The sequence below is a fragment of the Orbilia oligospora genome (genome assembly GCF_000225545.1).
Source record: "Orbilia oligospora ATCC 24927 unplaced genomic scaffold scaffold00109, whole genome shotgun sequence".
Classification (NCBI taxonomy): Eukaryota; Fungi; Ascomycota; class Orbiliomycetes; order Orbiliales; family Orbiliaceae; genus Orbilia; species Orbilia oligospora.
The window spans coordinates 54788-79098 of NW_011645666.1; the positions used below are offsets into that span (position 1 = coordinate 54788).

Genomic DNA, 24311 nt, shown 5'->3' on the forward strand with positions numbered 1-24311 from the left:
AAGAATAGCAGGGAGCGTTCTCTGCGTGTGGTTGGTTTCATCCTGTCAGTTCAAAGCACTGCACTGCATTCTCACGCTCTCGCTCTCCCTGCCCTGTCCTGCCCGCCTGCCTGCCTGCCTGCCTGCCCTGCTCACCGCTAACGAGCCCCTTCTTTTCAGCCAACCACCACCTTCCTCCACCTTTCCTCTCATCCTCACACTACTAGCCGACCATCCTCTGCTCCTCTCCTCTTCCTCACTCTCATCACCATCTTCCGTCTCGACTTGACCATCGTAGACGCCTGTCCTCTACCCACTAAACCCGTGTCGTCGTCGTCTTCCGTCGTCATCAATCTAACCTGATCCGCTCGTTCCATCCGGCGCCATCCACCTTCCCACTTTCGGCCGTCGCACCGTTCTTAACTGGCTTTCTATGCTGGTGGTGCTTGGTCCCCTACAAATCCACCGTTTAAGGAACCATAGGAACCCCAATCTGGAGCTCTCAGCTGGTCCTTCCCCCGTCCCTTTCAACTCAGCCGGAACTGCTCTCCCTATCGGTAATTGGCATTCCAGACCGAGTATCCCGTCGCAACACCTCCAATACCCACTCCTGGGCCATATCTCTGGGTTTCACGGCCGTTCCATCAACTATCAGATACCATCGACGAGCACACCACTCTTTTCCCCGACCTATTTCACTCACGTCCCGTAGTTCTCGCATAACACCCTTCGGCCAACCTGCGACCGGAATTCGAAGTTCGGCCGGAATATCTTCTATTTTGGAATCACAACCGATACTTCTAAGATGATGGAGTCTCCAGGATACCCACCTGGTTCGCCTCTTGATGTTATTGATGATTCTGCGTTCCCATGCAAGGGCTGTGGTGAGGTGCGTATTTACTCAGCAAATCGATTCTGAGCTACCATAGACATCTTTATTCGTATATGCCACCGAGTTGTGAAGGCGCTCTGGTTGGGGAAGCTTTGGAGCTCCCTGCTGACAAACCCTTTTTTTTCTTTTAATTATCGATAGATCCTCGAGGAGGGAAAGGCTTTCGAACTTGCGGGGAACAGATGGCATATCGACTGCTTCCGGTGCAATACCTGTGGCACACTACTGGACTCTGATGCCAACCTTCTTCTGCTCGGTGATGGTTCTCTCATCTGCAACAATTGTACATACAGCTGCAATGCCTGCGGCAATAAGATCGAAGATTTGGCTATCCTCACCGGTGACCAGGCTTTTTGCGCGGGATGCTTTAGATGTAGGAACTGCAAACGCAAGATAGAAAATTTGCGATATGCCAGAACCTCTCAAGGCATCTTTTGCATGAGCTGTCACGAAGGCCTGATGGCTAGGCGGCGGAAAAAGTCTCGGAATCAACCAAAAGTCAGCAGTAACCAGTCATTGGCTCTGGATAAGGCTTTGCCAATGCCTCCGCCAGTTGACACAGATTCCGACTCTCCGACACATAAACCGGCACAACCGCAAGCACAGCAGAGGTTAGGCCCACCGCCACGGCCTCCTAGGCCTGAGGTTTCTCGAGCTGGATCTTCAGGAACCACGAGCCGGAATCGTGGCGATGCATCACCAAATTCCGCCCATTCGCCAATGGCAACCACCCCACGACATTCTCCATATCCCGTCCACTCACCGCCAGCCACTCAGAATGAATTCCAGTTTTCAAAATCTACGACCTCAAGTAATTCTAATAGTAATACCAACAAGGCTAAATCACGCCAGTCTATGTATTCCCTTGTCTCAGACGACAATTCGGAGCTTCTTTCAAACAGCGATCATCGTGCATCCTACTTCCCACTCTTGTTAGATGAGGGTCTGCCCCCGCCGATCCCTTCAAACGTTGCTAGAAGCGACACCTACGCGCCACGCACGATTCCTCCCACGCAATCAGTGGAAATTCCACCCCCTCAACATTCTCAATCATCTCCGGATGATACTATCCAGGAAAAAAGCGCAAAACGAGCTGCCGACAATGAAGCAAATAGAGTACGCGAAGAGCAGCAACGCAAAGAACGGGAGAGATGGGAACTCGAGAAAGCGGAAGCCAGAAAGCGGGAAGCTGAAGCTGAACGACAGCGTGAGCTTGAAATCGAGAAGGAAAAAGGACGGTTGGAGAGTCTGGAGCGTGAGCGACAGAAGCAGCGCGACCAGGGTCGGCAAACAAGGGAAAGAGAGGACTCGAGAGCTGCAGATACAGAACGACCAAATGAGGCCCGTAAGGAGGGAGTTATTTCGGACCAGATCATACTATCCCCGCAGAACTTTACCACCGATGTGGTTTCTTCTTCGATCCCACCAGCTCCATCCAGGTCGGCTCCAAAAGCTGACAACATCATTCCATCTCACGCTCGAAAACCCACAAATCCTTCGGAAAGCTTCAAACTACAAGAGGTCCCAAGAACCAAGAGAGCTACTCCTAAGGTACCAACTGACGACGAAGAAGACTCTCCTACTGGGGAAATCGAAATTCCAATTTCATTTACTCCAGAACCTCGCAAGGACTCTCTGGGCGCTCCAGTTCCCGCACCTTCGACGATTAAGACCTCAAGCTCCCACCAAGAGTTCGTTCCGTCCCACCAATCCTCAGTATCTCGAAAAACCAACTCAGAAACCGAGATCGAGGCAACCAACAGTGAGCTTAGCAACTACGCCTCGTCTGTTACTAGTATTAACCAGACATCTCCAGGTGGTCACAAAAAAGCGCAACCTTCATCCTCGTCGTCGATTGCACCAGTTCGCCCCATGCCAGCTCGCCCGGCAACAAGCCATGGAGCTGGTGGTTCGAGTTCCTTTGATTTGTTGAATGGATCATCTCCAGTTCTTCCTCCATTTAAGAGCGAACTCAATTTCGAGGAAGAAATAGGCAAAATTTTTAGCCCCGCGACTGATTTGGGGTCACCAGCTATGCGAAGGACCTCCAGGTCCGTTGGACATGGACGTAGTCGTAGTGATATGGCTGGGCGGAGCAGTACGTTGTGCACATGTGAACGTCTTATTATTTAACTGGTCTAACAAGAAGTATAGGCATGCTTTCACCTGATCTTCCTGACATCCTCATTGACTCAAATGCTAAGGAAGAGAATCTGGTTTTGAAGAACGCCCTACGACGGTCGACCCAACAACTAGTGGAGCTTGAGTCTAAGCTGAACGTGAGTGACCAAACGATTTTCAAAAGAATTCAAAAATGAATATTTAAGACTGATTTATTGGGTAGACATCCGTCGAAATCAAAGAGAGTCTCGAGAACGACATCAAAGAGAAGCGAACAACCGTTGCTTCTCTGGAGGCTGACAAAGAAATGGCTATGATTGAGCTCTCGGTGCTGCGAGAAAGGTTGGCTGACGCTGATGTGTAAGTTTTAAGACATCTGATACTAACAAAGAACCTGATCTCTAACTATTTTACTGTCTGCTTAGAAAATCGATCAACTTTGACGAATTTGTTGCAACCACACTGCAGGAAATCGCTGGCCGCATAAACGCTCTGAAGGAATCCCATAAGGAGGAACTGGAAGGCTTAATAGGCAAGAAGAATGATGCGATGGAAGAGACAGCCACCGCCATCCGCCTTCGCGATCAAGCTATCCAGGAAACCGAACAGCTCAACCTCAAGAACGCACAGCTAGCCGACTTGAATAACGAACTAACCAGACGTATTCAAGGAAATTTCATGAAGAACAAAGCTGCTTTCCCGAACGTAACTGCCCCGATTGCTCTTCCTAATGGAACTGGCGTCTATGGTGCAGGCTCGGACAACCAATCCGTGCTCTCACACACTGGATCGACTGCTACGATTACTACTAGTATTATTAGTGAAAGCACGACGCTCCATGAGGAAGGCGCGGCTGTTGTTGCAGCTCCCCACGTTGTCAACATTAGGAAACCTGGTGCCCCCGCTAAGAAGTTCAACTGGAAGAAAGGTGGCGCGGCTGTTGGCAAAGGGATTGGAAAGACTTTCGGCAGGGTGTTTGCATCAGATCAGAACGACCATCACGATGCACCAATGACTCTACAATCACAACCATTCAGCAGTACTGCTTATGGACCACCTGTTCATACGGTTGACTCCCCTGGGCTTAAGTTGAACGGGGTAGATCACAACCAACAGTATGGAACACAGCGTGGCGGCCTTCTCAAGAAACTCAAGGGTGGCAACCAATCGAGCCACGAAAAGGAGATTGCAGGTATGTCGTCCAACAGAAACCCTTGCGTGCGTGAAATTATACATGAGCCTAACGAAAGTTCCCGCACAGTACCATTGTTGGGTTCAGAGTTGGAAGCCCGTGTTGCCTATGAAGGCAGACGGATCCCACAAATCATCACTAAATGCCTTGCTGAAGTTGAGAATCGAGGTCTCGATTACGAGGGTATTTACCGAAAGGGTGGTGGCGCTTCACAAGTTCGTATGATTCAGGAGTCATTTGAACGTGGTGAGGAGATGGATTTGGAGAACCCGGATGTGGATATCACAGCTGTGACCAGCGTCTTGAAACAATACTTCCGTAAATTGCCGACCCCATTGATCACATATACCATCTACGATCGTATGGTGGACTCAGTTAGTAAGTATCCCTTTGTCGGTTGCCGTGCTGGGAGACGAATGGGCTAATTTGTGACCTTTAGAAATTGCGGATGTTGAGCAGCGCAAGGAAGCTGTCAAAGATCTTATCAACGAGTTGCCGTCGCTTAATCGAGACATCCTTTTCTTCATCATTAACCATCTTACTAAGTACGTCCACATTTATATCAGCCATTTTATAATAAATATACTAATAGTGTTCTAGGGTGGCTGGATTCCAACAAGAAAACTTGATGAACGCACGAAATCTCGCTGTGGTCTTCGCACCTTCGCTGATGCGCGATCAGACTGGAGAATTAGAGCTGCGTGACACACACGCCAAGAATGAAGCCATACAATTTATAATCGAGAATGCGAAGCCGATCTTCGCAGGCGTCAATCTTGTCTCATAAACTCGGCCACACGATATTTAGGGGGTTTTGAATTGACGTCCGACACTCGGTTCCGCACTACCATCATCATTACCTTTTCCGACTCTCGACCTGAATTTCCCTCTACTCCAATCTGACAAAATATGCCTTTTCCACAATGCTAAAATTGAACGCACCATCGATTGCACACGGTCATCCTTGGATGCAACCACAACGACCATTACCCTCGACCGCTTGGACTATGAGAACTGTTCCACATTTTCCCGCATCTCTTCTTGTTAATAATTCTCTTCTTCCCTACAAACTCTACCCCCCACCACCGCCTTTTGCAAAATGTTAGCTCATGTCCAAGTTTATCATCCCTTCTCTATTTCCCTTTAACTTACGACGACACGGGCGTTAACTCCTTTTTTGTTGTCCTCATGTATTTTGCACCTCTCGTTGGATCACCATTTCTGTATTGGCACTGTCTCCGGATGAATTCCCTGAAGATCAGTGATCTCAACCTCCTCTTTTTCATTGTCTAAAGCCCTTTTTGTCTTTTTTTATGTTGCAGCGAAGAAACGAAATACGAATGTCCCCTCCCCATCCAACCTTTCCTGTTCCTACTATTTTCTACTTCTCTCTCTCTAGCTCTCTTGCGTCTGCATTTTATATTCCTTGTTCCTTGTTCAGTGACCGATATCCCCCCTTGAGCGTTGGAGAAGAGAGTATAATGCAGCCGAAGTTTCTTTTTTTCTTTCTCTCTCTCTTCTTGTTGTAATGTCCGTATGTCTCGTCTATCCTCCTTTGCGTGTTAACGATTCGAAAATATCATCACCATCATCAATTCACTTCGCTTTATAATAACTACTTAAGTACTTGACTTCCTTCTTTCTTCTTCTTTCTAACTCAATATTGTACCTTCGTCAACGTTGATGTCGACGTCTAGCGATCTAGCTAGTTCTTCCTCTCTCTCGCTCCTCCCCCCCCCTTTTTTTTTTCCTTTTTTTTCTTCCTTTTCTTCTCTTCTCTCTCTGTGTCTATATGTTCTTAGCTAAGCTAGCATTTGGAAGAAAACTCCTCTGAGCCCTGTGTGTGTGTCAAAATCAAAAACTACCAAAGAGTTAGTTCAATTTAGTTCATTCAATATCTCTCTTCTTATGTATTTTTTCTTCTTCTCTCTTTTCTTTAGCTTTACCTTAACTAGCTTTTTCCCTTCTTCTTTACAAATTACTACATTAGGCTGGACTTTCCCTCCTACTTAACTTTTTTTCTTTCTTTTAATCATTTCTCGATATCACCTAAATACCAAGCTAGGAAGAAAGTATACGTACGGGGGGTTTTTTTTGGTTACGATTTTTCCTTTTTACCATCTCATCAAATCTATCATATGCAGCCCTTCCCCCTATTTTAGTTTAAAGGAATATATAGAAATTATAAGAGAGAGAGAGAGAGAGAGAGAGAACCACCTATTTTTTTTTAATCGAAAAAAAAATGGAAAAAGTGAGAGTATAGGGATAGTGAAGAGTGAAACCTCCCACCATTGATTCATAGGAACATAAAGAAAGGAGGAGGGAGAAAGAAAAAAACAGAAAAAGTCCAAAAGCCGCCCAATGAACCAAAAAGTTGACCGACCAACCCCACCAAGGGTTCAGTATCCATTACAAAGAAAGAAAGACAAAGGAGAGTTTTTTTGATTTCCTGAATATCAACTAGAAGAGTAACCTCTCACTCAATTCAATCAACCTTGACGGGGTCAATATTCCAAATTTCATCTGCATACTCATTGATCGCACGATCAGAGGTAAAGAATCCCATTCTGGATACTGCAACGATGGTATTATGTGCCCAGGCAGCGGTATCCTTGAACGCCTCGTCAACGAGTTTGTGAGTTGAGAGGTAGGATGCGAAGTCGTCGGAGACGAGGTAGTCTAGTAAAGGTGTAAGAGTTGTGAGTTTAGAATTCTCCTTGAAAAAAGTAGGAATTGGGAGGGAAAGGAGGGGGTTCTTACAGTCACCACCTTCGGTCAAGGCGTGGATCAAACCGGCAAAGACACCGGGTTCGCCGAATGTACCCTTTTGGATTTCGTCGCAGACCTCCTTGAGGGAGGGGTCCATCGGGGTCTTGCCATAGCGGTGGGCGTGGCGTAGGTCCTCGACGTCCTCACTATACAAAATACTGCATCAGCAAAACCAGGCTATACCCATAAAATATTCAGGGTATTACGACGACTTACGCAAGATTGCCGAAGAGGAAGATACGTTCCTCACCGATCTATTACATATATTAGTATCCCTTCATTCCGTATCACTTCTTTAACTATTTAGAAAAGCTGTCTTACCTCTCGGGTGATTTCAATCTAATGGTCGCAATCGTTAGCTTATGCTCTAAACATACTTCATGAAAGTGGTGACCCTTACGTTTGCACCGTCGCAAGTACCAATAATAAGCCCACCATTGAGCACGAACTTCATATTGCTGGTACCAGAAGCTTCAGTTCCAGCAGTTGAGATATGCTCGCTCAAATCTGAAGCGGGGCACAAGAACTCAGCCTTGCTGACATTGTAGTCTTCAATGAAGACAACCTTGAGCAGATCTCCAATGTCGGCATCGTTATTGACAACCTCGGAGACGGCTGTGATCAAGCGGATGATGGTTTTGGCCTATAATAGGGGATATGAGTTAGAAATTATGTACCGAATGTGGATGCTTGCTACGGCTTGCTTACCATCCAATAACCAGGAGCAGCCTTTCCTCCGAAGATGGAAACACGCGGCACCTGCTTGGCCCTTTCTTCCTTAGTCATAGCCTTCAAGGACAAGTATCTGCTGATGACACCGAAGATGTTCATCTGCTGTCTCTTGTATTCATGGATACGCTTGACTTGAATATCGAACAAAGCGCTCGGGTTGACCGAAATACCGGTGGTATCCTTAATGTATTTGGCCAAACGCTGCTTGTTGCGGAGTTTGATATCCATCCACTGAATAGGTATTCCAGTTAGCCAGTTCTTAAATATAATCAAATGAACATTATTTTAACTCTTACCTCCTTCTGGAAAGTCTTGTCGTCGGCGAACTTCTCCAATCCGCTGAGGAGGCTCAAATCCTTCAAGAAATCATACGAACCAAGTTTCTCCTTGATGAGAGCAGATAATTGCGGGTTGGCTTGGTGTAGCCATCTTCGTGGAGTAACTCCATTGGTAACATTGGTAAACTTGTCAGGTCCGAAGATGTTGACAAAGTCCTTGAAGATAGTGGTCTTGATGAGGTCAGAGTGTAACTCAGCAACACCATTAACCTTCTTGGAACCGATGATAGCGAGGTAAGCCATTCTGATGACTTGAGGGTTGCTCTCTTCGATGATGGAGACTCTGCCGAGGAGTTCACGGTCCTTGGGGAAGCGTCTTTCAACACTTTGGAGGAAGAACAGATTGATGTCGTAGATGATCTGGAGGTGACGTGGGAGAAGGTTTTGGAAGAGTGGGACGGACCATTTCTCCAAGGCTTCTGGGAGAACGGTGTGGTTTGTGTATCCGAAAGTTTCGGTGACAACTATCCGCTTTATTAGTCGTCTTGCTCTTGATACGCTTAATTTCTAATAGTCATCACTCACTGTTCCATGCGGTATCCCAATCGAGGTGCTCCTTGTCAACAAGGATGCGCATCAATTCAACGATCGCCAAAGTTGGGTGAGTGTCGTTAAGCTGAATGGCAACTTGATGTGGGAACTCAGTCCATGCGCGGTGGGACTTCTTGAAACGTCTAACGATATCGTAGAGGGATGCGGCGACCCAGAAGTATTGCTGCTTCAAACGCAATTCCTTTCCGACATCGATGCTTTTAAATTTGTCAATAAAACCCAAGACTTTCGAGTAGAGCTTATAACATACTTGTCGTTAGGATAAAGGACGGCCGAGATTGTCTCGGCTCGCTGTTGGTCTCTAACCGAGCTTTCATAGTCTCCGGAGTTGAACTTCTGGAAGTCAAATTCACCAGTTGAGGGTTTGCTGGACCAGAGACGCAAGTTATTGGTCGTTGAGGTTCCGTATCCGGGAACTGACGAATCATTGTGAGCATATGCATAGTGACGACTTCCAACATCGGGATCTGTGTTGATATCTTACTTGGAACATCATAAGCTAGAGCTTGAACAACTTCACCACCTTCCCAGATGTTGACAGTGCTACCATCTTCTTCGGTGTAGCGACGTACGTAGCCGTAGAACATGATATCAACAGTGATATCGTGTCTTGGGAACTCCCATGGGTTGAAGTCAAGCCAGTAATCTGGAACCTCGACCTGATAACCGTCGATGATCTCCTGTTTGAAGATACCATATCGGTATCTCAGGCCATAACCCCAAGCTGGGTAGCTAAGAGAAGCCAAACTGTCCAAGAAACAGGCAGCGAGACGACCAAGACCACCATTTCCAAGGGCGGCATCGTGTTCTTGTTCAATAAGGTCCTCCATGCGGAAGCCAAGTTCAGAAACACCCTCTAATCTCTCAAGTAAGCATATTTATCTTCATATATGGGGAATCTTAAACTACTAACCGGCTGCGTATCCCTTAATGTCTCGGTTTAGTAGGGCGTTGTCGAGGGTTCGGCCCATCAAGAATTCGAGGGACAGGTCTAGCCAATAGTAAGTTCAACTAGACTTTACATAAATTGAATTGAGAGTAATCCCGTACAATAGACTCGCTTCTGGTCAGCCAATGTGTGGGCTTGCTGGGTCTTGTTCCAGTCGATGATAAGCTTATCCCTCATAGCAAGGGCAGCACCCGAGTATACGGCACTAGAGGTCACTCATTTAGTTCCCTAAACCGAATGGAATTATCCAATGGCACGGGCATTGGCCGTGGAGGGAGGCATACAGATCATCACAGTTATATAGAGATCTAGCAAGGGTTGTTTCGACATGGTGAACGACTTCTTTCTATTCAATCGAAATTCGTTAGAGTTCTTCCTTTCTTGAGAGACACACACAGGTATAGCTCGGTACTTACTTGGAATTGTTCTTTATTGCTGAAGTTAGTGGCAGCCTACCCGGCGTATTAGCTCAATTCCATCTTCATCACTTGCTTTACTTCACATACAAACTTCTTCCACCTAATTGACAAGTTAGCAATCGCCCTTCTGCATGCGTTTTCAAGATATGACATACAGATTACGAAGAGGTTCAGGAACGCTCGACTCAAAAGACTTGATCTCGCGGGATCCAAAGCCAGTAGCCGTCCGCTTGTGTCTCGGACGCTTTGCGAATGTCTGGCTCAAGATATCCTGGCCGGTAATACTGGGCGACGGCGGGGTTGGAGTGGCCGACATTTTGTTTCGGAGTTTAGTGAAGTGACGTTATATAACGGACGAGGTTAACAATTGACTCGAGCTTAATCTCGACCAGAACGTCGAACACGCCGAATTTAAGTGCAGAAAAGGGTTTCCAACGACAGAAGACGAGGGGAAAGGCCTTTTTAAAAGAGAAGGAAATGGAGAGGTGGATGACAGAATGAAGCGGAGACAGCGAGCTGTCAGCTTCTGGGAATTTTACAGCCATTTGGAGCTACACCACCACCACCACCACTACAACCACCACCACGTAGCAACCCGGGCCTGGTACGTAGAGTAATACTCTGCGATAGCAAGCGGTATAGTTGGGTACTGTTAGCGGCGCTAGTGATCCCGGGAATGCACCGTTTTCCAGTTTATCGATAGCGAAGGTACTACGTACTGACACGCTATTCTGCTCTTTCTTCCTGGACAGTTTGAATTCTGCGCGCATTCAGAGATGCATGTGGCCCCAGCTCCAACGCCAGAGTGTATGTTCATTTCATGTACTCGAATCTCAATTGCATTTCAAATTCCTCGCGACCTCGATACTTCAGAAACTCAATATCGGCCAATGCAAAAAACCAAGGTGAGTGAATAAAAAAAAACACGTCCTCAAAATCCATGCTTGCCTTGTTGACCATCCGATTTAGGTTCAATATTAACACTTCTGCTGTGATACGGATTTCTTGCAAAGCAGAATGACGAAAGCTGCAGGTTGCAGGCGGGGCGTCCAAAGCGGGGCTGGTGCATACCACCTACAATTCACGCCAACGGTTCAACAGATACCTATGCATAGGTCGTACATACATGTACACATGTTTCCGGAGGGGCTGCTGCTGGGAAAAATAGCAATCTAACGGGAATTATTTATTTTGGAAATTTAAGCATGCATCCTTGGGTGCATCAATGCAGCTATCTCGTCTACCCCTCCCCCCCCTAGGCCCTCCCGCGCATACCTTTTTACATTCCTCACTACTCGAGTACACCATCAGCCTCAAAAGGAAAAAAAAACACGGCTTTGGTGTATCATATGACAATCAGACTGGACCACGATCGTCTGCAGTAACTGCGGACATAAGTTTTGTTGCATGGTGCAGCCAAAGGAATGGAGGAGTTCGGAACGGTTAGAGTTACAAAGAGACGGCAGGTTTTTTCTTGTCGAAGCTAACGTTAACAGGGCAGAGGTGCATGCTAACGAAGGTGGGGCAAAAACGCCATCTTCCTCGGCGTACCTCGATTAGCTATAGCTTATCGATAGGGCATCGTCGGACGGTTCGGGTGGTATACCCCTCTGAGACCAATGCTAATTGGAAATTCTAGCTAGCTCACGTTGAACGTATGGGCCGGGATTAAATATGGTCAGTGCCACCGAGCCTAGTTTCAATATCATGGATCATGACCTTGCAATTGCCACTCAACAATTTTTCGATTGTAATTGTTGTCGATTCGATTTTCGGTGGAAATTTCAATGGAGCTCATGGCAGTTAAGTTCTATTAGTCAAGAGAAATGCTGTCTATTCCAATATCTGCTTCAAGGACCTAACTATAGTACCAGCAGCACGCTGTGCTGGCGTAAAGGCCAGCGTGCTTTACATATACATTACATGTGCAGACGCGCCGGGTTCTAGCTTCTCGAACGAGACTGATATTGGAGTAGCACTGCACTACGTAGTGTACTGTCGACTGTCGACCGGGATTAGCAATTCGCGCGACCACATTTTCAACACATTTTAACCATCAGAAATTATGCTGCTAATATTGCGCCGAAGCTAAGCTAAGAACCAGCCAACGATAAATACAGTCTTCACCCCTTCCGAGAAACCACGCAAGCACGATCGAACAAGCATACGACTTTATGGGAATAGTTTGGATGAATATGCGTTTCAAGTACAAAAATCTTTCTAACTAAGGTCAAATACGGAACAATAACTGCGATATTACAGCCAATCAGTTGAGTTGAGAATGAATGAATTAACCCAGAATAATCAAAAAGGTATCCGATAGGACAAAACTACGACTGGTCGAATAGGCTCCCTTGCCGTCTAAGCTATAACCCGAAATTTTTTTGGGTCCTCAGGTTGGGGTTTTTCTGTGGGGTCGGGTCGGTCTGGACCGACAGGTGTTGGTGGTGGTTCTAAAACCCATATCGACGAGCTAGAGGCTGGGGTTTCTAGACTTGCTACTTCACTTGTTATTCCCGGGATATCAGGCATCGTATCAATCGGCAAAATCATTGATACTAGGGTTGACGAAGCCTCGTTTGACATTGTAACCGATACAGTGATGCCTGAGGTTTGAGAAGGAACGAGGCTAGTCGTGGGCGTCGATATAGATATAGAAGTGCTATTCCCGATATTCTCATACCTCTTTCCACTATCGTAAAGTATTTTTAGATCAGGCTTCATCCACCAGTTGATTGGTAAGAATAATGTTTGATTCCAATCGTAACAATTATCAACACCATGAAGTGAAAGATGCTCAACCCTGAACGCCGCGGGTCCTATCATTCCGTCTTCAGGAGAGAATTCCTTTACCAAACCTCGAGTGAAAGGGTACGGCCTCCTTTGATCAAGAGGTATTTTGGACTGCTCGAGTTGATACTCTGGGCTGTAATCGTGGATATCACAAGTATTGGTCCACTCGGTGTTTTCTTGTCCAACTGCATTGCAAAAGTACGTTAGCCATCGACTCTTTGCTATGAGTCTGCCGGCATTAACATTATAAGATGGTGGTACAGTATCTGCGTAAGGAGCCGGAAGACCATTCCACCATTTGCCACACATGGAAATCAACGCCTTGGAAGCATCATCACAGTAGTAATGAGTACAGTCCCCCTCGTAGGCTTCCCTATCGGCCGGCAACTCTACAATAAAATCAGGGAAATTCTCGAATGTCTCAAACTTCTTGTCCGCCATATTTTTGTATAATCCTTTTTGCAACTTGATTGTACCATTAGGATCAAGTCCCCCAGTTTTTTCTGTCTCATTAAATAACCAAAGCGAGTTTCCTCCTTTGCCGGTTTTTGCAAAGTCTTTGAGATAGTAAGGGAATTCTTTGACCGTCTTTTTTTTGGATGTCTGTATGACATTGGGCATTGGCGGTATGTAAGTTGGAAGCGCTGTGTCCGTATTTATTATCATGTCAGGATTGGCCATGTGCACCGAAAGAGTCGACAACGGTTGCAATGGCGCCGTATGATAAGTGGTAGTCATAGGTTTGATGGAAAGGATCGATGATGAATTCGACGGCATCAAAGGCAAAGGGGAAAGTGATGTCTCCACCAATTGAAGCTTAGAAAAGAAGGCATCGCATGACATCCCCGCTTCGAGCTGACCAATCATAACTTGAGGACCTAAAATATCCAGACGAGGTGGTTTCCCAATCCAGTGGAGATGTGAGATCCTATAGAACCTTGGATTTGATGTGATATTACGTCCTTCATAACAGGGTTCTTCTACTAATCCGTGTAAAGTCTTTTCGATCAATTCATTTAAGTATAAATTCCCCTGAAGGATTACGGACGCTTCGCCACATAACGAGACTTTGACGTTTGTAGAAGGGTCACAGTAATGTTGTCGGCAGCCGTTTTCTGGGTGAGGCTGGTAGTCAAAGACCGGCTGGATCGATCCGGTTCTAATACTTTCTTTTATGTTCGATATGGTAGCAAGAGTGGCGTTTTGTTGGAAGGGCATGGATAGTGGGTCGACGTGACATCTCATAAACCAACCGCGGTCGTCCAACGGAACATCATGGTCTCTTTTATACAAAATTCCCGACTCGGCTTCATATACATGTTTCCATACTATTGTCGAGGGTGCATCCGAATCGATATCGTTAAGCTCGGGTAGGCTTGTCGGTGTGATCTCCATTGTAGATGATACTGTAGCCGTCGAAGAATTATAAATCCTAGTGGATGTCGAGGGTCTGACTGATGTCTTCGGAGAATCTGATAGCCATGTAGGTAAAGCGGATGAATTCGAAGGGGATACGTATCCAGGAGGGTAAGGTTTTAACTTCGCAGCCCGTATCTCCTGTAGACTGCAACCACCATACCATAGTTGAAGTTCCCACGGAAGCAGCTCTGGGTTCTTATTACGTGGAACCGTAAAATTCTTTTGATAGCCCATACTCGCGAAGAGAATAGGTTCGGAATCCGATTTTCGAGGTAGGGGAGGTAATACTTCGCAAGCCACCCCCTCTACATAATCCATGAAAAGCCATGTAATCCAAGTACTCCCACGGGCTATTTCACTTCTGTAGAACCTAATATCTCTTAGATCCTCTATACCAGGCCTGACACAAAATTTGTAGTTCCACGGGCTATCTTTCACGCAGAATGATATTGGACAATTCGGGGTCGTAGTATATAACGTTTGAGTGTCAGACAAGCTGCGGGCGGCTTCATTGAATCCTTCAGAAAGCGCTCTCAAGTCCGAGTGTTGATACCTTTTTAGTACTGTCTCGCCCTTGAAAGTTTCGCCGGTTATATTGTAACATTTCCCGTGTACTGCCCCAAAAAGAGGCCGAATTTGTATCTGATTATCAATTTCTGGTGGTCCAGGTGAGTATAAACTTTTGCCTTCTACTAGCGGTTTCTAATTGAATCGTCAGCGAATATTGATTCTATATTGATCTGGCTGTCGAACCAGTGTTCTTAAATAGTATTCTCCCAATACAAGACTATATAAGGCTTAAAGATTTATAGCAGCAGTATATCAGGATATATATCCACATACCAAATTCTTATACTCGAACCCTTCGACGAAAAGCCCAGCGCCGGCGGTGAGTATCAGGAGGAGCCCCCCTTCTAAACCCTTCAACTTCATGACCCCACCTTTTATATATATATCTAAACCCTAGATCTGCTGTCTAGTTAAATTCTAACGTGCCGAGGTATAATAGATAGGTTTTTAAGTGTGTTTAAGCGTTTAAGAGATGACCAACTGACCAAAGACATGAAACTAATGCATAATGAAGTCCCACAGAACTAAATTAAATTTGAGTAATCATACTATCTCCCATCCTTTATACAGCTCTTCACTACTACTACTAGTCCTCCTCCCTCAGCTTATACAAATACACCCTTAGCTAACAAAAACGACAGCTAAACCTCCAACACACCCCCACCGCCCCCCAACAAAATGTTGTATTTTCCAATACAAATGCGTTGCACGTCGTTACTGTTTCAAAGACCCCAAACGCCCCTCATAGGTTGGATTTCTTATAACAACCTCCTCCCCCAACAAGCCACCTTCAAAAACACATGGTAACACCAAAAAAAGAAGGAACCGGTGAAACCACAACCTACTGTGCCTCCTAAAACAAAAAAAAAAGGGGGGGGGGTCAAACTTCCATAACTTGTTTTGGTAATTTTAATGTATATGTCGAATGTTACACAGTTTTAGACGCTTTGAGCTCCGCCTTTGGTTCTTCTTTATAGTAAGTACCGCGCACTGCCCGTTATGTAAATAAGTACTTACAACCTAACTTGTTGGAAGAGTTTCGGAGTCTAAAGCACAGTGCGAAATCATGAAACGGCATCTGTGAGGCCGAGTTATGGCTGTACCTTATTTACCAACTGGTGTTAGTGGCGGGCGTTTGGGTCCGACGCCGAAAAGTTACAGTACTTCACCTCTTGTATGTTATATCGAGGAAATACATACGAATATAAAATATATCTAGTCACCCACGGTAGTAACTACATTTCCCATAATACAGCAGGAAAAAACATTTGAACTAGCTTATAATTATAGGACACTTCTATCAAGCTAGTTAAGTAAGTAAGTAGTTACCTCAAAAGAAAACTCTTAACCCAGCATCCCTCCCCCTTCTACCCTTTGATACCATGGACCACCACCAAAGATGACGAGCATATTCATGTACTTCGTCTACGGTATATATTATCTTAATACCACAGCCCCCCCTTCCTTCCTTCACCATAATATACTATATACCCCGAAAGGAATATTAACACATCCCGGATATCCGGGCAGATAAGTAAAAAAAAAAACCCCCCCAGTAGATTCAAGGAGGGGGGTGTGTCGTCAAAATCACCCAAGCGTACGGTACATAAACGTTTTTTTCTTTCGATTTCCTGCGATTTCAAACCAGCATGCATGCTTGTAAAACGTGTAATTAATATATATATATATATATATTTAACAATTATACAAAACACGGGGAGAAATGCAGGTTTATTCCTAAAGCGTTAAAAAAAAACGATAAAAACGGCTCTTTTTCTTGGGTACCTTTGGGACTTGTCATTGATCTCGTTCTTCTTGTATTTCGTTTTTTATGGCGGCGGTACTTGGTCAGTACTTAATTACTTACCTGAGGAGTTATCATGCATATATGTCATCAATCTCGTATCCGCTTCCCGTCAACAACCGAATAATGGGTACATAACTAAAGTACTCCAGGGGATTCGGAAAGGAACGGTTTTGTTTAAAATTTAAAATAATTAAAGTCCTAAAAAAAAACCTTTTTCCTTTGTATCGGGGTGACATCCCGATAACGATGCATGTTACGTATATGACCAAGAATGAGAGCCCCATTATTTCTTTCCACCACACGGGATCCGCGATCATGAATCGGCAGGGGAAAGAAAATACATTCGATTCTATAAACGTAACCAAAAAAAATCAAATCTTTTTTTTATATATAAGCTTCATAAATGAAAAATGTTCGAAGACTTCTACCTTAGTACAAATCAGGAAATTTTAACGGCTTCTTACAATCGACTTTCCGAAAATCGAAGTATTCTGGAGGTGTGTGTGGCTTTTTTTCCCTTCAGAAATTTGGGTCATAGCGTTTTGAAATGTGGAGACCGAATTTATGGGTAATTGGTAAGTACCACCTGTAGCGTAATATCAACTATTGTTTGCTGGGTGTATATGTAGCTATAGCTATAGGAGATTCCATTGTAAGGTTACAAAAGGAAGTACATTTAATTAATTACGAAAAAAAATGCGTTTGCTTGAAAGAGTGTCTGCGACGGATGTTCTGGAAGGAGAAGCTGGATATACTAGTGTAGTCGTCATCTGTAACTGTTTGATATTACACGTTTCTTGGTTTAATAGTCAAAGTAAGACCCTTTCGTCTAAACCAGAAGTTGCGAAAAGATACAGCTTCATGATTGATCGAGAGAGACATAAGGGGAAAAAAAAAAGGGATTCTTGTTAAGAAACAAAAAAAGAGAGCTCATGTGCTCACTTACTATGCGCATGATCCCCTTTTTCGCCGTTCTTTCTTCTGTGAAATGCGAGAGAAAGAAAGACTACATATGTATATGCAGGTTTCGAAAAGCCTATTTCCTGCCTTTTCGCATGAGCGAGCGATTGAACGAGGTGTCTGATATCAAAAGAATGTGTGTCATCGAATACACACAAGCACACACACACACCATCGGTCTTTCGAAGCGGGGGGATAGAAAAGGGAAAGGGAAAAAAGGTGAGGTACTATGTAATGGAGGCTACTAGTATACTGACGGAACTAGGATGAAGTTCGTCGACGAAAAAAAAAAGCATGGGGTAGAATGGTGGGTGGGCAGGGTCTTGAACGACAAGGCTAGGATTATATCTCCCATCACCATAACCATAAAAAAAAAAAAAAAAAATGAATCTCCAAAATCCAAAAGAGAAGAGGCGAGCGAGAAGACAAGGACCGGGGAGACTCAAGGGTTTGAAAGGAAAAGTAAATCTACTGAGAAAAAAATCGTGAATCATGAGACAAAGATGTAGGCTTTAGTTTTTTTCGTTGGGTATAGATTTGATATTAGGTATCGCATGATCAAAAAAAGGAAAAGGTATACGACGTTGAGGATCTGGATTTTGGGGGCAAAAATTGGTTGGAACTCCACACTTTTTTTTGAGATCCTGGGGATTAGGTTGCCCGATCTTGAGCTCCGATGGTTACCTACTTTTTGATATAACTCTTTTGACAGCTATGACTTAGATATTCCTGTTTTGTGGCTTCTGGCCACAATTTAACCCAGTACCATCATCATAAGAAAGTCATTTTCACAAAAAGCCCGATTTACCCAGTCCATTCAACCTATTTCGCCTATTGTCACTCGCCTCCATTGCACAGATAAATAAGTATTGTCCACGGAGCAACCGCTGCAGCGCAAAGGCAAACACAAACCGCCTAAAAGATCTAAAAGAAAAAAACCCTCGGACTTCCCTGAATTACGGCGAGCGCGAGCGCGACGACAACAAGAAGAAGAGCGCTCGAGCTCAATGACCTATAAGATTCTCGTTGGATATCACGCTGACATGGGGAGGGGTTGGACGGTTTTGGTGGGTATATATTTTTAGACATTTTCTGGGGTTTAAGGGTTCAATGTAACAGGTTTTTCTTCAGCTCTCTGACGCGGCCCTTTTTTTCGAGGGCGACAAAAGCGATGGAGAGAGAGAGCGGTTGGATATAATACTGACTGGGACCGTGGTATACGGGGTTCCTGGTAAAGCCCGTGTGTATCCCCCATTAGTCTGCGCGCATATCGTCGAGGTAGAGTAAGTGTACCGTGGATTCAAACCTGGTATCTTGGTATCTTTGAACCACATATTTGGCATGTTTTTTCCCTTTCTTTCTGGTGGATATCATATCATATTCCAAGCGAATATCTCCGGTTGTTTCTGTCAATTGTCAGAATTCTTCCCTTGGCCCCCGTTGTTTCAAGATCTCGGGAACACCTGCACGCCACCGCGTAATATCATCCAAAGACCAAGATACGACTTCGAAGCTTCCCCTAGTAAACTTGAGGTTTATCAAGATATTGAATACCAAGGAATTCAAGCGTAGTAACATTCGACTATTCTATCTCTCCCAGGGAATCTCACCCATAACAATAAACTTGTCGCGGAAATGCGGCAAGATAAAGTTTTAGCCTTGTTCTAATCAAACTGATGAAGCTTTTGTTCCGAGTCAAGGGCATAAGGGCTTGCTTCAGAAAATTCCCATGTTTGAGATTTTTTATCGTATGTAGTACCGACCAAAGGAACCTGAACTAATCACGAAACAATTGCGACAGCTGCAAGGCTTTCGCTCTTGGTTTTGGTTTGCTCTTTGGGAAGGGATGGAGGCGTTCGGACTAATACCATTCTCGCTCTAGGGTGATACCTAAATATTAGTACTTTTTCTGACATCGCCACAAATTTCGATATTTTCGAGGATAGGGTTTTTTTTGGCTGCTTATGCCAGAGAAATTCGGGTGTATTTAGCCGGTGAAGAGGTGGCTGAGGTCCATAACTTGAGGAAAAGAACGGACCTAAAGCAGAGAAAACGGTATAGCTAGACGGAAGGTCTAGACGCGTCTTTCCCTACCTGATTTCTTTTGGGAGTCGGAAGTCTAGATTTTCTTTCCCAAGCCCGGCAAGGACGCCACCTGGGGAAGCCTTTGACATGTACCCGGGGAAAGGACATTGAATCAAGGTGTCCAATGACATGATGATTGGAATCGCATGATCCAAGATCGGTGGCTGGCGGGCTCGGTATTTTTTTGGCGCCACGGTTGCACACATGGCATCATGATCAAAAAAAAAACTTGCTATACACCGAAGTATACTTAGCAACCATGCTAGAACAGCAAGCACGGCTCGTAGCTCCAGAGGAAAAGATGACCATTTCGCTCGTCCCGCGTTAACCCGTCCGGAGCTTTGAGGCAAACGTGATCAATCAGGAAGTTGGCGGGATGCCTATCTGCTTTCTGTCCCGCGAACATACCAAAAACTTGATTTCTTTTGTTCGAATATTTTAGCAATTAGCGCTGGATCGATAGCGTTGGGCTGATATATTGGGAAGACGGGAACTTTGGGCCATGGGTAGTGATTACTTATGATAAAAAGAGTAACCTCTGGAATTTTGTTAGATCGGTATGGTATTTCGGATTTTGATAAAATCCGTTTCAGCACGATTAGAAAACGGTATGAATAATCTCATGGAATCCTAAAAGAGAACTTTAGTGCATAAACCTTCAAGATACCTGGCATCCTTCTATCCCCAATATTCAAAAAGAGTCCTATAAATCATATATATTCCCTATTCGGGAAATCTTTTGATTATTTCATCTCGGAGGCAGGGTTGATGTTATATGCTGGATCAAGTGCCACCAGTCTACCGTTAATAGCATAGGTATAGGTAAGTAAGTATGTTGTAAGTCAATGACGACCGGTGATTGGTTGTTTTTCATGTTCGACGTCCACGTTGTGCTTCTGAAACGCTGTGATATGCAGGAATGGAAAAAAGAGTGCACATCTTGCTGGTACAAAGTTGGCTCCTTTTTTGCATTCGCATCTGCCTGTTCGGCTTGCCTTCAATAGACCCTTGTCTCGATCTCTGACATCGGTCGATATGCTGTTCATACCTTGTTTTTCCTTTTTCTTTTTCTTCCCTCGTCTGGAGGGAAAGACTAGAGGCTGGGAGGATCTTTCGTGCCGCATGTACAGGAACGGATAACTTCTCGAACCGAATATCTTATATCAAAAATTTTTGTCAGCCACTGCAAGCCGTCTTTAACTGTTCTCCTTCCCGAAACACCATGAGCAAAAGACGGAAAAGAGAGAAGAAGAAGAAATTTTAAAAAGGAAGAGTTGAAGATACGATAGCCTATTATTGTAACGGAACTAGTGTCTCTCGTCTCTCGCTCCGACGAAAGCGTGGCAAGGTTTTACGGTTTTCCAGCAGGCAAAACCCTTGGTTATTGTCCTTGACCCGGTCATCCATCCATATCCATATCCATATCCATATCCATATCCCATCCTCCCTTTTCTTTTTGGCGGGTTAGACTAGCTACTAGGCTAGCAAAGTAGTTAGGCTAGCCGATAGACAGACACGTTTATACGAAAAACCTGGGGACACATGGATGGCTAACTAATTGTTGAAAGATCATTTCTGGGGAAGCCAGCCTATTCGCTTGAAATTGCGAGGAGGGTGATGAGCTGGCTTGTGAGATATGATTCGAATTCCAATCTACAGAAGGATTCAGCTGATGTTGGTGAGTTCTTTTCCACCTTGGTGAAGGATGGTTCGGTAGAAGCAGCCTTGTTTTCGCTTGGTTGGCTTGCTGGCATGACTTTTTGGCATGAGTCTGAGTAATGCGCATGGGTAGCATGAGATAATGAGTGTATGCGCTAGATCTCCAGTGGTTATCGTTAACGTTGCAGAAGAATATACAATGCTTACGACTCTTTATATGATCATTCTAATTGGAATATCTGAATCGGGATTAAATTTATTAAGATGGTCTGATCATGAATTCGATTTCTCTCTAATCTATATCTACAAAAAAAAACCCCGGGCCGGAGCAAAAGGGAGATGCCGAAACATCGACTATCTCGAATTAATTACCTTCCAGAAGCTTATAATTGATAATACAATATATCCTTTTTTAAAATAAATAATCGATAGATTAAAATTACTTGGATTCTTACGCAAGGTCGGCAATTTCTTTGAAAAGTGAGAGATTTAGATATAGTATATTAGTATATTTGACGAATATTAAAAAAGAAACCCCGCTATATATAACTCCGACAAATGCGATTTGTTTCGTTTCATCTTAAGTCAGGAATGGAGATACAAAAAGAGGAATGGTGAAATAGTCCGTTGCGGCACGTCGGAGATGTAAATTATATTGTTGAATAATACATATATGTATATTGTCTCCTGTATTTTTATTTTCGGGGGGTAAATTATATGGATGGCTGTTTTTGACTTACTCTCCGGTGCAGGTGTAACTAGCGGTTTGAGGCTCTACAGAGCTCTTCTGCACTGTCGGCGTAGGTACTGTGGTGCAGCGTAGGCGATAGGGCTTAGGCGTGTCAGCAATGCGCACGGATGCTGGGAATGTGAACATGTTCCTGAATTCAGGCACAGACCAGTTCTTAGCCGTGATGGTATGCTATGTAGCAGGCAGGACGGGAGCAAAAAAAAAAAAAAGAACAATACCCAAGATACCAGCACAAGAAATAATATCACTCTCTCCTTTGAATCCATACTTCATAGGAGGTTGAGGTAATATTGGATCGATCAACGTCGTCTCCATCATCCGGAATTCCCATCCCCGCGCGAAGACAGACAGGTACCGTCCCTCGGGAGTAGGCGAGCATGGATAGCAGATGCACCCCTTTTTTTTTCGGTCTTGAGCAGGTACTGTACTTACATAGGGAGTACTTCGTACTTGCATGTACCGAGCGAGAGGAAAATATCGCCGAATCAATGACAGGACGATTATCCTCGGCTCCACCAACTGAATGTGTGTAGATGCGTGAGCTGCGTTACCAAACAGCCTTCCCCCCGTGCAGGTGTGGATCCATCTCGCCAATTTCGCCGATTGTGAAGGGTGAAAAAGCAAGGCAAGGTAAGGCAAGGCAAGGCAAAGCATGAAGATATTGTATTAGACCATTGCCGTAAGCCGGTCGGTATATCGACGAAAGCTAAGGGCGAATCTAATTCCTTCATCATTGCCTGGGTACCTAAATAATTAATTTGAATTTTGATATCAAAGAGTACTTATTGGCAAGTACTTGGTTAATATTGTGAGAATTGGAAGCGGGATTCGGCAAAAAAGAGATGGGACACATGTTCCGGGCTGAGCGGTTTGCTCGAGGTAATTCTTTTTTTTTTCTTGCCAGCCAGTCAGTCAGTCGGCTAGTCAGTCGGCCGGTCAGTCGGTCAGCATATGCGAGCAAAGCCGCAGCAGCGACAGTCTGTCTGTCTGTCTGTCTGTCTGTTTGTCATAGTCTCATACAGACATGGAAAGCAGGCAAGTAGTCATGTAAGGATAGTCGAATCGAGACTTGGAAGAGATGTCTTGTCGGGTATCTGTGAGCGTTAGTGAATTGTCAGAGGGCAGTCTGATGTTTTCTTTTCTTCTTCCTGTTTGTGTGTGGAGTTTTAAATTTCTTTTGGAGGGGCTGTTAAGGATGTTTGGTGCCATCACGTTTGCGGCATCAGCCTGGCATCCTTTTTTTTCTTCTCTCTTTCCTGCACTGCTGCACTCGCCTGTCCGCTTGCTTTCTTGCTTCACCCTTTGGCGGTTTCTGATGTGAAGGAGGAAGGGAAAAAAAAAAAAAAGTAGAAATGTGAAGCTGCGGATTGGAGCCAGCGGAGTTCTGATGTTTTAGCTGTGATCTACTGTTCACTATCACTCGACGGACTGTTCGATCACAGTGATACCTAAAACTTGAGAGAGAGATGTCTATTCAGTGACAATACAGTGATTCTAATATAATTATCGGCAAGTTCTGGCTTACTGACAACATACATACTTTTGGATGATATATTGTGATTCGAGGGGAGTGGTTTCTTTTAGTGTGTAATGATGTAGGTTGGTTGGTTGATGGGTTGATTGATTGATTGGGGAAAGCAGGAATTCGAAACTGGAGCATTCTTGATTGTCCAGCCTCCGAAACCCCGGTCTGCCCTGTCCTGTCCTGTGCTGTCCTGTGCTGTCTCGACGGGCCCGACCTGTGGTGTCCTGGCCTGACCTGACCTGACCCGACCCGACCTGTGCTGTGTTATGCTGGCCCTGTGCGTGTGAGTGAGTGTATGTCTCCTGCAGCAATTGCTACGGCACCACTGCAGCAGCCATTGAACTATAACCTCCAGCAAGCAAACAAGCATTCTATTGTATCCCCAAATGCATTCCGATTTTATACTTCTTAACTCTTAAGTACTAACTACTATTCTTCTTATTCTTCTTCTTACTCTCTCCCTCTCTTAAACTAACCTCATCCCAACCACTATCACCCATCATTCCTATTCCCATTAGTTGCTTATTATTCCTTATTCCTTATTCCTTATTACTTATTACTTTCGTTAGTGATAATACATACTTAATACTGCTAGTTGTGGCGGTAGTGGTGTGTCTGTTATATAGTGCTCCAGTCTTCCCCCTTTGCAGTTGCATTTCTCGAAATAAACCTCCACCCAGCCAGCCTGCCTGCCAGCCAGCAACAAACAACCCAACAGCCTTACTTACTTATTATATCCACCCATCCACCCATCCATCCATCCATCCCATCCAAAACCAATCCAAACCCATCCATCCAC

At 44.7% G+C, this 24311-nt stretch overlaps 3 protein-coding genes across 3 annotated transcripts; 1 reads left to right on the forward strand and 2 right to left on the reverse strand.

Moving 5' to 3' along the window:
• Positions 1-784: 784 nt before the first annotated feature.
• On the forward strand, positions 785-4971 carry AOL_s00109g16 (uncharacterized protein; the record flags this gene model as incomplete). The annotated part of the gene is made up of 8 exons (XM_011126497.1): positions 785-868; positions 1013-2969; positions 3026-3150; positions 3216-3352; positions 3418-4184; positions 4254-4562; positions 4624-4729; positions 4785-4971. The coding sequence occupies 8 exons, from the start codon at positions 785-787 to the stop codon at positions 4969-4971; spliced, it is 3672 nt and encodes a 1223-aa protein (XP_011124799.1).
• Positions 4972-6669: 1698 nt separating this feature from the next.
• On the reverse strand, positions 6670-10259 carry AOL_s00109g17 (uncharacterized protein; the record flags this gene model as incomplete). Its single annotated transcript, XM_011126498.1, has 16 exons — positions 6670-6863; positions 6945-7099; positions 7170-7207; positions 7275-7292; positions 7354-7596; positions 7662-7916; positions 7982-8487; positions 8549-8772; positions 8826-8991; positions 9060-9431; positions 9489-9566; positions 9626-9729; positions 9809-9870; positions 9941-9976; positions 10031-10043; positions 10099-10259. The coding sequence occupies 16 exons, from the start codon at positions 10257-10259 to the stop codon at positions 6670-6672; spliced, it is 2625 nt and encodes an 874-aa protein (XP_011124800.1).
• Positions 10260-12304: 2045 nt separating this feature from the next.
• On the reverse strand, positions 12305-15088 carry AOL_s00109g18 (uncharacterized protein; the record flags this gene model as incomplete). Its single annotated transcript, XM_011126499.1, has 2 exons — positions 12305-14857; positions 14999-15088. 2 exons carry the CDS (start codon positions 15086-15088, stop codon positions 12305-12307), a joined length of 2643 nt encoding a protein of 880 aa, XP_011124801.1.
• Between the last annotated feature and the right edge of the window lie 9223 nt (positions 15089-24311).